At 38.9% G+C, this 14542-nt stretch overlaps 1 protein-coding gene across 2 annotated transcripts in view; it reads left to right on the top strand.

The window, feature by feature from the left end:
- lyn (LYN proto-oncogene, Src family tyrosine kinase) overlaps positions 1-14542 on the top strand; it is a 108642-nt gene that overhangs the window by 13667 nt on the left and 80433 nt on the right. The window contains exons 2-4 of one of the 2 annotated variants that reach the window (XM_060823449.1): positions 4531-4595; positions 6428-6482; positions 6581-6680. In XM_060823449.1, coding sequence (XP_060679432.1) covers positions 4536-4595; positions 6428-6482; positions 6581-6680 — 215 coding nt within the window. In that variant the 5' untranslated portion in view covers positions 4531-4535. Of the gene's footprint in view, positions 1-4530; positions 4656-6427; positions 6483-6580; positions 6681-14542 lie in introns of both variants that reach the window. The other variant, XM_060823445.1, reaches the window with a different exon arrangement.

Here is a 14542-nt window from a genome sequence, read left to right as displayed (position 1 = left end):
AGTTGACGTTTTGGGCATAAGCCCTTCATCAGGAATGAGGAGGGGCAAGGGAGGTGAGAGATAAATGGGGGTGGGGATGGGAATGGGGCTGGGGGGAAGGTAGGTGTTATAGGTTGGTGAGGAAGACGAAGTAGAAAATTGGATAGGAAGATCGATAGTTAGGACTGGTCAAGTGAGTGATGCTGAGTACTTTAGTACAAGAGAACTTTTGATGCCAGGAGAATCCCCAGTAACTCCATAGATTGTTAAAGAAATTATTCAGATATTTAATTCTTAAGCAAAAGCAAATGTCTCAATCAGCTGGTTCAAACATCATTCCAAGACTTCAACAAAAAATATGAATGAGGAGAAAGTGTCTGTTGCACTGTTGGAATTTCTGTCATTTGAAAGAAAATGTAAAACTACACCTTTTATCAATCTGTTCAAATTGGTTGTGGAAATCCTGTGTACTTTTAAATGAAGTCCTCTTATTTTCCTATGATGTCCTCGATAAATTCCACAGTCAACCCCAACTCTTTCATGATCCATCTGGGAAATTACTGAATGCTCATTTCCACTGCTCTTGAGGTTGTCATGCAAGTTAAAGATTTAATCAAATTGCTCACAGTCCCAACTTCCCTGCCTCATGAACTCAGGTTAACACAAATCACTGACCACGTTTCCACAATGAACAAGACACTAAAACTTATGACTGATCAATCAGTTCTAACCACGGGCAAACAAAATATGAATTATCAACATGTAATTCTTCTAAAATTAAACTCCATGCCTCCTTAAACCTTTAAAAATAGATGCATTGAGTGAAGAAAAAACAAATTAGGCGAACAGTTTAATAGCATCAGTCTACAGGATTAAATGAGGCATTTTCTTGCTTCTTTCAAGTCATTCTGATCTCTCAAATTCTTTAAGTCTTTTCAGTTCTTCACTGCAGACACATGGCAGTTGGCACAATAACTGTTCAATGTCTGTCACTGGTTGGAGTGGCATCTAGGCAAATAGTGAGTGAGGATAATTAATATCTTCCAATTTTTTGTTTGATATTATTTTGTTAGTTTCTTGTAAGGAAAGAGAAACGATGTTGTCTTTCTCAGAGTATTTCTCTGCCATTGTATTGTTTACGCACGGGATCCTTGGCATTTAGATATTTAAAATTCCTAGTGCTTTCTTGTGAGCAGCTTAAAATCAACACTCACTAAGAAATCAAAAGTAATAAGTGGCTGGCTTTATTTTAACCGCTCTATGCCCCATTTTTGCTGGCTAAGGGAGTTAAAGTCAGGGCCCCAGTCTTGCACACATTGCAATGCAATTATTCAATCATTATGAATGCAAACAGAAAATGCTTGGTGGGCAGAGAAAAGATACGAATAATGATTTCACTAACATTTTACTTGCTAACAGTCAAAGCAAGTTTTATTCACTTTGTTGAATCGCTTGTCCTCAAACGTAGAAAAAGAAATGAACCACAAGTTTATTTGCTCGTTTGTTAATTTTTGGCAAGAACTTTCTTTTATAGTGCTATTAACTGTCTTGAATCATTTGTCGTTTTATTTCCAGTCCAGGATTGTTTGCCAGGGTTGTTATTAAAACCATTCTGTTCAAGTTGACCTTTGTGCCTCCAACAGCAGGAGTGTGATGTCGATTTCCTCCCTGTAATGATTTTCCGGTTGGTCTGTTAATAAAACTCCAACCTCTCTTCCTTCGTTGGGCTGTGATTTACAAAATGGTAATGTTAAAGGGTCTGGAATGACATTGTTGATCATTATTGCTTCAAATTGAAGGAGGCAGTGAGCTACAATTTTTAACAAATTGAAATATCTCATTTCAAAATTTGTCTTCAAAACCTGCCTGTGACTTGCCCATTTTAAGTGTGCAAATTCAAGACATTGTGTTTAGATGCTAATATTTTCCAATATCCATTCTGTGCAAAAACATCAAATTCCAAATGAAAAAACATAGAAGGAAGACAGAAAGGAAATGATCTACTGAATGATCTAACCTACTCTGCATAGTTCTGATAACTTTTGCTGCAAAATTTACACATTCTCCACTCACGCTAGCCAGGCTTTCTTTTATAAAAAAATTCTTATGGGGAAAAATATATAAACATCAAGCAATTGACATTTATGCAGGAGAAAATATTGGCATGACTTGTGTTACTTACACGTTGTATGAGCTGATCTCCATCCCTCCAGCCAGATGTAGTAGGTCCAGCACTTGCTTAAAGGAATGTAATAGCACAGCATTACTCCAGTTCTGAAGAAGATTCATGCTGGACTTGAAACTTTAACTCTCTTTCCTGTCCACAGATGCTACCAGACCTTTGTGTTTCTCAAGCATTCTGTGTTGTTTCAGATTTCCATTATCCACAATATTTTGTTTTACTACAGCATTGACTTTGAGCTGCCACATTTTTCCATGAGATCACTATCCTCTGGGACAGGAATAAGGCTGTCCATAGATTCTACAGCTATATAGTGCTATTCCCTTTGCACTACATACCAAGTCTGGCCACATCAGTGGGAAGCCTAGAATGCTTGTAATTAAATGCCAATTCACAAGCATAAAGGCTGAAAAAGGGAAAATAATTATCCTGGATATATCTTATTATCTAAGTATTGATTTTTTCATTGTTAAATATATTTTAAATTTGATTAATGTGCTACTAATTGAAACATTGAACAGGGAAGTGGTAGATTTTACAGACTCTCCAAAAACAGTAAGGTAAGTTAATTTGTTGGAATGCAAAAAATTGATTTTCCGACAGCAAAGATGAAATACGAAGATAAATTCAGCAGCACATTGTGTTGAGCATTATGCAGTCTGTGGTAGGTTAATAATTGTAATGTATTGTGTATGTTGTGAATATGCTTGATGTGAAATAGTTTTTAATAAAGTCATACCCATGGGGTAAAGTCAGCAGTGTAGGAAAATCGCATGACATCCACTTCATGACCAGGTAAAAGTAATCTGCACTAGTTGACATTTGTGCATTTGTGTGTAAGTGTGTAATGGTTTTCCTTGTTTAATTCCAAGGCACAGGGGAGGTGAGCAAGAGAACTGAGTCTTTTTAGAGGCTTAGGGTCAGGAAGAATAAATCAATGGTGAGAGGAGATTGTGGAATGGGTGTAGAGGAGTGAAAGAAGCTTCTAGAGGATGGCAGACAGTGCAGTCAGAGGCCTGAAACAGTGAGGTAAGAATGGCATATCATCATGGGTGTGGTGGTGTGGGGGAGGAAGTGTGTGAAGTAGTAGGGGGGGCATTTCAGTGAAGGTTAGAAAATTAAATGCTGAGGGGTGGGGCAGTGCTATCCACATGTGTGTCCATGTAAGAGTCCATTCAGGGATGTGAATTCATCCATAATATTTCAATTGTCCTACCCATGCATGATCTTGGACAGTAGACTTTACATTGCATTAACAGAAGGGTTAGCTGTCCCGCAGAGTGGCAAATACCACACCAGACACTTGATGAAAATGTCATCTGAGGGGCATGAATAGGGTGAATAGCCAAGGTCTTTTTTTACCCCGGGATGGGGAAGTCCAAAACTAGAGGGGAAAGATTTAAAAGGGACCTAAAGGGCAACTTTTTTCACACACAGGGTGGTGGGTATATGGAATGAGCTGCCAGAGGAAGTGGTGGAGGCTGGTACAACAACATTTAAAAGGCATCTGGATAGGTAAATGAAGGCTTTGCAGGGATATGGGCCAAGTGCTGGCAAATGGAATTGAATTAATTTAGGATATCTATCAGCGTGGACGAGTTTGACTGAAGGTCTTGTTTCCATGCTATACAACTCTATTACTCTACCTACAATAAAGCAAATGTCCTAACTTTTCTGCAAACATCCGTATGTGCCAGTATGTCCAACACGCTAACTAAGCCATTCTCAATAAATAATGATAAACATGTGAAATGAAACCAAGTTAATTTAAAATATTTACAAGTAAATTTAATTTTGAAAGTCAACCACACCACTTTAACACATTCAAGAGTAGGCCACTCAACCCCGGCCATTTGATAGAATTATGGTATATCTGATTGTGGCATCAACTCCACTTTCCTGTCCACCTGCTAAAACAAGCTTGTCTGACAGGTGGCTGTTAGGTGGCCTAAAATTCTACTGAGCCTACAACCTGTGGTGTAAGTACATGTGGAAGATTTTGATTGCTCCTGCAATCAAGCCACTTATCTGCCACCCCTGCTGCTGATAGACTTAGACTCCTCTGAGAAGTTTTAAAATAATTGTAACTGGTAAACCTTTGGTTCCTCACATTTGAGTAAAGTGTTTTTAAGATAGAAACATGGGTAAAATTGGTTTTGGGCACTTGTGGCCTAGTAGCTTAGTTAACTTCAATTTGATTTTGTTTTCCCTTGGAGTTTCATGCCTGACCAAAGCCTATATCATATGCAAAGTGTTTGTAGAAGAGTGATGGTAAACCTTTTAGAATCATTGTTGATTACATTGCAATTTGTAAGGAGCACAGGAATTAGGTCTGTAGAATTCTAACAATGCACTGTTTTTTTTTTCAGAAAATATGGGATGTATAAAGTCGAAGAACTTCACTGAAGAGCCAAAAGAATTGAAGGAAAAACCAGTACGTAAATCTGAACCAACTATTTATGTGCAAGATCCCACATCCAATACACAAGTGCCAGTAAGTAGTGAAATGAAGGAAAATCCTCATGGCACAAAGCTGGATACATACATAATATCTATTAAAAATCCATGTCCTACTTACAATTCTATGATCTTAAACTCCAGATTTGTCAGAGTTACTTTATTTACCATTCAACTTTTCATCACCAGAATTTTACTTTAAATAAATATCATGAACATCAAATTAAACAGTCAGTCTACATCTTAAAATATTCCTCTCCTCAAAGCTCTCTAATGCTCTCAGATCTTTCTCTATTTTCTTTCATGACTTTCTCGAAGTTCATCACATCCATAACTCTTTGTTCTGTTACCTCTTTGCTAACTTTGGGCGGCATGGTGGCACAGTGGTTAGCACTGCTGCCTCACAGCGCCAGAGACCCGGGTTCAGTTCCTGCCTCAGGCGACTGACTGTGTGGAGTTTGCACATTCTCCCCGTGTCTGCGTGGGTTTCCTCCAGGTGCTCCGGTTTCCTCCCACAGTCCAAAGATGTGCAGGTTAGGTGAATTAGCCATGCTAAATTGCCCGTAGTGTTAAGTGCATTAGTCGGGGGAGTGAATGTCGGGGAATAGGTTTGGGTGGGTTGCTCTTCGGAGAGCCGGTGTGGACTTGTTTGGCCAAAGTGTCTGTTTCCACACTAGGGGAATCTAATCTAACGGTTACTTAGAGATGATTCCATCCTTGGATTTTGAAACTTCCATTCTCCCTCCTTGATATTATCTAATCAAATCTCAATCCATCTGCTTTTGCAAGTTAACTTCCATCTCTGACCTTCATTTTCATCTCCCAAATTGTCATCTTATGTGTGACTCCAAGTTTGAAATTTTCTAATCTGCTTTCTATCTCTGTCTCAATTATGATACTGTCCTAAGCTCATTATAAATCACACCTTCTGTGACTGAGCATGAAGCGCCATCTCCCCTTTACTTTTCTGCAGTCTTTGGAACAATTGACAACAGCATTGTCCTCCAGCATTTGACTTGGGGATCATTTTTCTTTGTTACTTGGTTTCTCTTTTCCCTAACTAATAATGAAACAGAAGTAGGTTATTCAATCATGGTTGAGCTATTCATTCATGTCTATTTAACTGCCTTAACTCCATGTCCTTGAAGCCTTCGTGCAACTGAAGTTCATTGCTCTCTAAAAACACTTAAGCATCTATAGCCTTTTGCTGGGCAATTCTCGATTTCTACTATTCTTAATATAAAAATAGCTTCCTGATATCCCTCCTGAAAGAAATGGTCAGATTTTAAAATTATGTTCCAGTGTTTTTGATTCTTTAAACAGAAGCAATTGTTTCTCTATATTTACCCCATCAAATCCCTTTTAACATTTTAATCATTTCAGTCAGAGACTATCTTCTATAGTCAAGGAAGTACCAACTATGTGTATGCAACAAGTCTTGAACCTTAGTCACTGTATCATTCTAGTGAATCTGTACTGGACCTTGTTCAAGGATGAAATGTTCTTCCTGAGCTGTATTGTCAAAATTGTATTACGATAGGAAATGTCGAAGACAAAGTACAACTGAATTACGATATTGAATATGGTTAAAATAATTACGCCAGTGCATCTGCTGTTGTGCTCCTATGTTTTTAATGGTAACTAGAGTAGTGCGTAGATGATAACTTGCAATGTATTGAAATAAAGCTAATTAATTTTTGTTTTAAATTGATGTAGCGTGGGATCAGGAAGGTGGCTATATAAGTTGAGATTATGATGTATATTTTTATATTTACATTATTGAGTACTTAAATATGAACCTTGTTTCAGAGTTCAAACCAAGATTCTCATCTATTACCTGGCCAGAAGTTTCAGAAATTTGAAGGTAACTTACAAAGAGCTGAGAATAATTTGAAAACCTCATTCATTCTGTTTTGATTTTGCACTCAAATTAACATAATAACTTCTATATTTACATGACAGAGACTGATGGCAAAATAGTTATTGCCTTGTATCCATATGAAGGAAACCATACAGATGACTTGAACTTCAAAAAGGGGGAAAGGCTGAAAGTGCTTGAAGAGTAAGTAGTTAATATTTCTCTATCTCACTAACTGATTAGTTATAAATATGCAATTTAGGTTAATTAGTCTTCAGTGTTTTACTACTGCATTGTAGAAACAATAGAAAGTAAGCTTGCAAGTGCAGCAGGTAATGAAGAAGGCAAATGGTATGTTGGCCTTTGTAGTAAGAGGATTTATGTACAGGAGCAAGACTGTGTTGCTGCAATAGTACAGGGCATTGGTGACAGCAGAGCTGTGCAATTATGGTCTCCTTATCTGAGAACGGATATTTAGTCTGAAACACTACAATGTCTCTTCATGTGACAGTCCTGCCATAGAATCAGAGTCTTACAACACGGAAGCAGACCATTTAGTCAAATTTGACCATGCTGATCAATTTCTCAAACTAAACTAGTACAATTTTCCTGCATTTGGCTCATATCCCTCTCCATCTATTCATGTACTGTCCAAATATCTTTTAACTGTTGTAACTATAGCTGCAGCTACCACTTCCTCTGGCAGTTCATTCCACATATGAAACACTCTGTGTGAAAAAGTTGCCCCTCATGTCCCTTTTGAAACATTCTTCTCTCACCTTAAAAATATGCTGTCTAGTTTAGAACTCCCCTGCGCTTGGGAAAAGACTTGTGGTATTCACCTTAACAATGTCCTCATGAATTTATAAACTTCTGAAGGTCACCCTTCAACCTCCTATGCTTCAGTGAAAAAGTCCCAGTCTATCCAGCATTTCCTTATAATTCAAAGTTTCTAGTTCTGACAAATCCTTGTAAATCTTTTCTGAACAATCTCCAATTTAATAACATCTTTCCTATAACAGGGCAACTTGAACTGAACACAGTACTGCAAAAGTCCTACAGCTACATGGTGTTCCAACTCCTATACTGAATGGTATGAGCAATGAAGTCAAGTGTGTTAAACATGTTCTTAATCACCCTGTCTATTTGTGTCACATCTTTCAAAGGACTGCTTACCAGAGACCTGTGTCTCTGTTAGACAACACTACCATCTCAGGAAGCAGTCTGTAAATCTTATTTACGCTCCCTCCATAGTCAGAACATCCTTCCTCAGGTAAGGAGATCAAAACTGCATGGAATACTCTGGGTGTGGTCTCACCAAGGTCCCCTACAAATTGCAGCAAGATGGCCCTGTTCCTTTTTGCAAATTATTTCGCAATGAAGGCCAAAATACCATTCACCTTCTTCACCGCCTGCTTACTTTCAGCAACTGGTGCACAAGGACTACCTGGTCTTTTTGCACCTCCTTTTTTCCCAATCTATCACCATTCTGATAATAATATGCCTGCCTGTTTTTGCTACCAATCTGGATAACCTCACATTTATCCACATGATACTTCATTTGCCTTTTAGTTGTCACATCGTCTTGTTCAAATTGTACGGAAACACCTTTGCATCTTCCGCCACACAATTCATGCTTCTACCCAGCTTTGTGTCCATGTCTGTCACCAAGCAGGAGCAGCTGCATGTGTCCAACCAACACCTATTCCAATTGCTGATGCACATGTGCATTCTCCCACCACTAGTTTCTCAGGAGAGGTGGGAAGCAGGACGTGACAATGCCATCAACACTGGGAGAAAGCACTGGTGGATGGAATGTATGTCAAGTAGCAATCAGAACTTTTCCTGTTCAGCTGCAGGAGTTCCAGTTTTAAGTAAACTATGAATGTGTGTATTCTCCGTACTATCTAAACAATGACAATAGCATGGGTAAACTGCCATATAATTTGTGTGCTCTGTGTTTAACCAGGAAAGATATGCCTCTTTTGTATATGTTGCACCACAAATAATTGAATTTTATAGATTGCCACCATTCAACATTTTATTTTTTACTTAGAGCAATCTCATCAGTACCATTTCTCCATGATGTATATGGAGAATTACACCCAAAATGAATTATTTGTGGAAAGCATGTGAGATTGCTAGTTTACTTTAATTGTTATATAGAAACAATGGGCTTGATTTTAAGTGCCACTGATGCTGGTAAGAGGTGAGTTGATATTTAAAAGAACAATGCCTTTTCCATGACTCCTTACCATATCACCAAGGCTATTTACTGAAGCTAGACCTAGAAGATGCTGTGACAATTGGCCTATTAAGATTTGTTGTAGATGCCAACTAGGATTTTCCTGTCACAGAGTCATAGGGATGCACAGTACGGAAACAAACTTTTCGGTCCAACTTGTCCATGCCGACCAAATATCCCAACCCAATCTAGACCCACCTGCCAACACTTGGCCCATATCCCTCCAAACCCTTCGTATTCATATACCCATCCAATTGCCTTTTAAATGTTGCAATTTTGCCAACCTCCACCACTTCCTCTGGCAGCTCATTCCATAAACATATCATCCTCTATATGAAAAAATTGCCCCTTAGGTCTTTTTTATATCTTTTCCATCTCCCCCTAAACCTATGCCCTCTAGTTTTGGAATCCTCCACCCCAGAGAAAAGACTTTGTCTATTTATCCTATCCATGCCCCTCCTCATTTTGTAAACCACTGTAAGATCTGCTTCAGGTTCCTGCTTTTGATGGGGACCAGTTTATTGAATTGAATTTCACGATCTGCCACAAAAGGATTCAAACCCATGTCCCCAGAATTTTAACCCGTATCCTCTGGATTGCTCGATGCCACCTCTCTCCAGTTGTGTCTGACTACAAAAGCCATATTTATTTAATCTCTAAGACTGTTGTAGTGGGAGTATGTACACCCTCTCCTTCATTTAGTTGTCACTACTGCTTTCAATTTGGCCACCCAGATTTGAGAGCGTATCATCCTTCCATAAATAAATGGTGAGCCCACACTCTAGTCATAAATGGGTCACTCTTGTGAAATCCCACTCAACATTTCCCTCAGTTCAGACTTCTAGCCTACATTTCAGCCTGAAGACAAGGTTCAGAAAAAGAACTTCAGAACTTTTGCTCCATGTTTGGCCAAGATCCCTGTCCTCAAATTCAGCTTTGGGAAAAGACAACAAAAATTGAATCCAAGAGCAAATTGCTGTTTCTTGTTATTCACTTCTATAGAATCTTTGAGCAAAGTCAAAGAGCAAACAATCAGACATTTTTTGTTTTGGTATAACTTTGTTTAAATAACTCGACTAATTAAACCACATGAGCCAAAGAGTTCTCAGTTTTGATCTCACTTTTCAGATTTTCTTCCATTCATTCACACATTTCATTCATGCAGTAGGGCAGTGTTGGGTCTTGACAGTGGAAGATCTTCAATGGGACTGCTGAGAGTTGGTGGACTGGTCCATATTCAAGAATTTAGCGACTTACCTAAACGAGTATGCCACTACCATCATAGACTTCATTAGTGTGTAGCAGATTACATGTCAAAGAAGTTAATCCGAATGTTCCCTAACTGGAAACCATGAATGCACCAAGAGATCCACTCCCTTCTGAAGGCCAGGTCTGAGGTGTTCAAGTCAGGTGACCCTGTACAGGTACCACCTTTGCAAAGCCAGCAGAGACCCCAAAAGATAATACCAAATTAAGCTTGAGAGCCATACTAAACACACTGACATAACAGACTACAAAGTAAAGTTGAACAGTTGCAGGTGATAATACATCCATATCTGATTTGTTCAATGCAGTCTATGCTCATTTTGAACAGAATGTCAGTGAAATAATGTCATCTGTCCCAACAGCTTCAGATGCACCCAAACCCACTACCACAGATTTTAGATCAGCCTTCTTGAGAGTGACCCTACAGAAAGCCACTGGCCTGGTCATTCACTCAGATCATTTGCAGACCAATTGGTAGGAATATTTGCTGACATCTTTAACCTCTCCTTAGTTCAATCTGAAGTCTCCACCCACTTAAAGAAGCCCACCATCATGCCAGTATCAAAGAAAAATTATGCAGCATTCCTCAATGACTACTGCCCAGTGGCACTGATCTTCACAATCATGAAATGCTTTGATAAGTTAGTCATGGCTGACATTAACTCCAGCCTACCAGATTTCCTTGATTGTTTGCAATTTGACTACCGATGCAACAGGTCCATTCTCCCTGGCCTGACCCTCATCCCTGGAATTTTGGATTGCAAGGATATCTAGGTCAGCTTCAATTATTAACTACAGCTTCACCTTCAACTCTAATTCCAAACAAACTCATCGCCATACTCCGAGACCTAGGTCTCAGCTCACCCCTCTGTTACTGATTTCTCGACTTCCTGAGCCATGGACCGCAATCAAAAAGAATAGGCAACAACACCTCTTTCATGACAATCCTCAGGACCAGTTCCCTGCAAGGCTACGTACTCAGTTGCCTATTGTACTTCTTAAACACTCATAACTGTGTTGTCAAATACTGCCCCAACTCCATTTACAAGTTTGCTGATGACACCACCATTGTAGGTTGGATCTCAAGCAATGACAGGACAGAAATCGGGAAAGGGATCGCATGCTTAGTGCATAGTGCAAAGATGACAATCTCTCCATCAATATCAACAAAATGAAGGAGCTAGTTATTGACTTCAGAAAGTGTAGTGGAGGGCACGCCCCTATCTGCATCAATGGTGCTGAGGTGGAAATGGTCCAGAGTATCAAGGTCCTGGGAGTGATGATCACCAGCAATCCATCCTGGCCCACCCACATTGAAAGCATAACAACACTTCTACTTCCTTAAGAGGTGAAGGAAATTCTCTGAAACCATAAAGAGTCATTAACACAGCCCAGTCCATCACGCAAACCAGCCTTCCATCCATTGACTCCATCTATACTTTCTGCTGTCTCGGGCAAATAACCAATACAATCAAAGACCCTTCCCACCCCGGTTATACTCTCTTTCAACTTCTTCATCGGGCAGACGATATAAGAGTTTCAGTACATGTATGAACAGATTCAAGAACAGCTTCTTCCCTGCTTTTATCAGATTTTTGAATGGGCTTCTCAAATGTTAATGTTGATTTCTCCCTTTGCACCCTCTGTCTGTAACACTGTATTCTGCACTCTGTCCTGCTACTTGATGCACTGCGTATGGTATGATCTGCCTGTAGACCATGCAAAAGAACATTTTTCACTGCATTACAGTATATGTGACAATAATAAATCAAATCAAATCATATGTTTTCTCTGTCAAGTAGAGGTGATGTACTGAAATTTTGTTTTGTTTTCAGAAAGACATTTCTTAATACCACCCTGCCCCCATGAGACAGGCAGATAAGACTTTCATCTCCTCTGTCTACACTGTACAATAGCTATTTAAACAACCTTGTTTCAGTGCTCGAAAGGAAACACAAAAGGAAATGACTCCTTTCACTCTGCAAGGCCATCTGTTCTCTGACATGCACGACTAATTCTGCTAATGAGACGAGGCTTGAGCACAAACCAGTTTGATGCATATGGACGCTGTTAAAATTCATCAGATTTTCACCCACTCACCTAGGCTTAAAATTACTGCTGCTAATCAACCAGCATTTTTTTTTAAAATTAGTTTCATTTCATAGAATTTCTATTGTTTGATTGTGAAATGCCATGTAGACTTTGCTGGGAAGAAGGAAGAGAAAAATTGCAATCCAAGCTGTTTTAAGCACAATGGCATAATTAAAATTGGGTTTTCTACTGCCCTTTTGATTTTTGTCATCATTTTCATCACCATTTGCTTTTGCCATTTCTCCTAATTTTCCTGATGTCAATTGGTCTACAGTCTCCATGTTTTTGAACATTGTATAATGCTAAAAATACTATAAATCTCTGCTTTATCTTAAACTGAGAATTATGTGTAAAAATGCTAATCAGTTGCCTCGCTTATTTCAGTGTGGAAATGTATAAACACGTACGCATCACTGTTATTTCCTGAGACATCAGAAACTTCCTGATTAATAACATAGTTCCTTTGGGCATCAGCTGACTTTAGCAGAACCCAGTGTATAACCAGAATTTCACACGCTCGCCCATCTGAATTCTATGATGAGTCATCACTTTTCTGGTCTGTACAAGCTTCTCCCTATGATCAGTAACCAATGTTAGCTATTGCACCTTAATCAAAAATCATTATGGAGATATTACGGCATCTGACTGTTTGTTTGGCTGCACCTGAGCATGCAGAATCTTGCTTTTTAATGCCACTCATGGATTTGCCACTGACTTTCCATCAAGTAGTTATAATCAGTGTACTTCCCAAAACGTCCCTGGCTTTATAGAGTTTGCCTTTCCCCAGTTTATAAATCTATCAACAAAATGGATGACTGTTAGCAGGATTTACCCCTGTATTTTTGAAAACATTATTTTTAAACCTTTCCACTGGTTAGAACTATTGAAATTGAATTATGATGAGGCAAAATGCTTAAAATGCAATGCTACTTCATGGTGCAAATGCATGAATAAATCAATCTCGATGAAAAGAATTACAAAAAAAGTAACCCCCTACAAATTAGCTAATTATCTAAACTTGTCATGATCTTAAGAAAACATTTGAAAACTTTAAGTAAAAGACATTGATGGCAGTTACTACCTGGATGGATTAACTGACAGTATGACCATAAAACATAGAAACATAAATAGACATTCAGCCCATCAATTCTCCTTGTCAGTCGACAAGATCATGGCTGATCTGATAATCCTGAACTCCACTTTTTTGCCTTTTCCCATAATCTTTGATTCAATTACTGATTAAAAGTCTATCTATCACAGCTTTAAATAAACTTATTGAGCCAAACATGATAGTCCTCTAAAGAATTCCATAGATTTGCTACCCACAGAGAAGTTCCTCCCCATTACCGTCTCAAGTTCTGGACCCTCCCACAAGGGGAACCAACCTCTCCACATCTATTCTGTCAAGTCCTCTAATAATCTTGTATGTTTCAATAAGTTAACCTCTCAGCCATCTGTTCAAATTAATACAAGCCCATCTACTAAACTTCTCCACAAAAGAAAATCCTTTGATACCAGAATCTAGTGAATTGTATAATCTAGCACAATGGTTCAGTGGTTAGCACTGTTGCCTCACAGCACCAGGGACCCAGGTTCGATTCCTGCCTTGGGCGACTGTGTGTGGAGTTTATACATTTTCCCCGTGTCTGCATGGGTTTCCTCTGAGTGCTCCGGTTTCCTCCCACAGACCAGATGAATTGGCCATGCTAAATTGCCCATAGTGTTAGGTGCATTTGTTAGAGGGAAATTGGTCTGGGTGAATTATTCTTCAGAGGGTCGGTGTGGACTTGTTGGGCCAAAGGGCCTGTTTCCACACTGTAGAGAATCTAACCTAATCTTCTCTAAATTGTTTCCAATGCCAGTATATCTACTCTTGGATAAGGGATCAAACTGGTCACCCTATTCCAGGTGTGATCTGACTTGTGTCTTGTATTGCTTTTGCAAGATCTCTCTATTCTTGTGTTTCATTCCCTTTGAAATAAAGGCCAAAATTCCATTTACCTCTCCTATTATTCACTGAAGTTGAATGCTAGCTTTTTGTGATTTGTGCATAAGGACCACCAAATCCCTCTGTGCTGCGGCTTGCTTTAAATTTTCACCCTTTAAATAATACTCAGGTCTTGTAGTCTTCCTGCCAAAGTGCATAACCATACATTTTCCCATATTATGTTCCAACTGCCAAGTTTTTGCTCATTCATTTAACCCGAGCTTAATCAGAATCCCTCTATAGATTCATCTGTCATCATCACTACTTACATTCCCACCTATTTGTGTGTCATCTGCAAACTTGAGTGTAGAACATTCACTTCCATCATCCAAATCATCAATATATATTGTAAACAATTGTGGTCCCAACACTGATCCCTGTGGCATTCCACTGACTCATTAAAGATTGTCCTGCTGAAAAAACCCTTTAACCCAGCTTTCTATTTTCAATTAGCCAATCCTCTATTCCCAAAACCAT

The sequence above is a fragment of the Hemiscyllium ocellatum genome, chromosome 4 (genome assembly GCF_020745735.1).
Source record: "Hemiscyllium ocellatum isolate sHemOce1 chromosome 4, sHemOce1.pat.X.cur, whole genome shotgun sequence".
Taxonomy (NCBI): Eukaryota; Metazoa; Chordata; class Chondrichthyes; order Orectolobiformes; family Hemiscylliidae; genus Hemiscyllium; species Hemiscyllium ocellatum.
The sequence above is the reverse complement of the archived record's forward strand: the minus strand, read 5'-3'. Positions and strand labels throughout refer to the sequence as shown.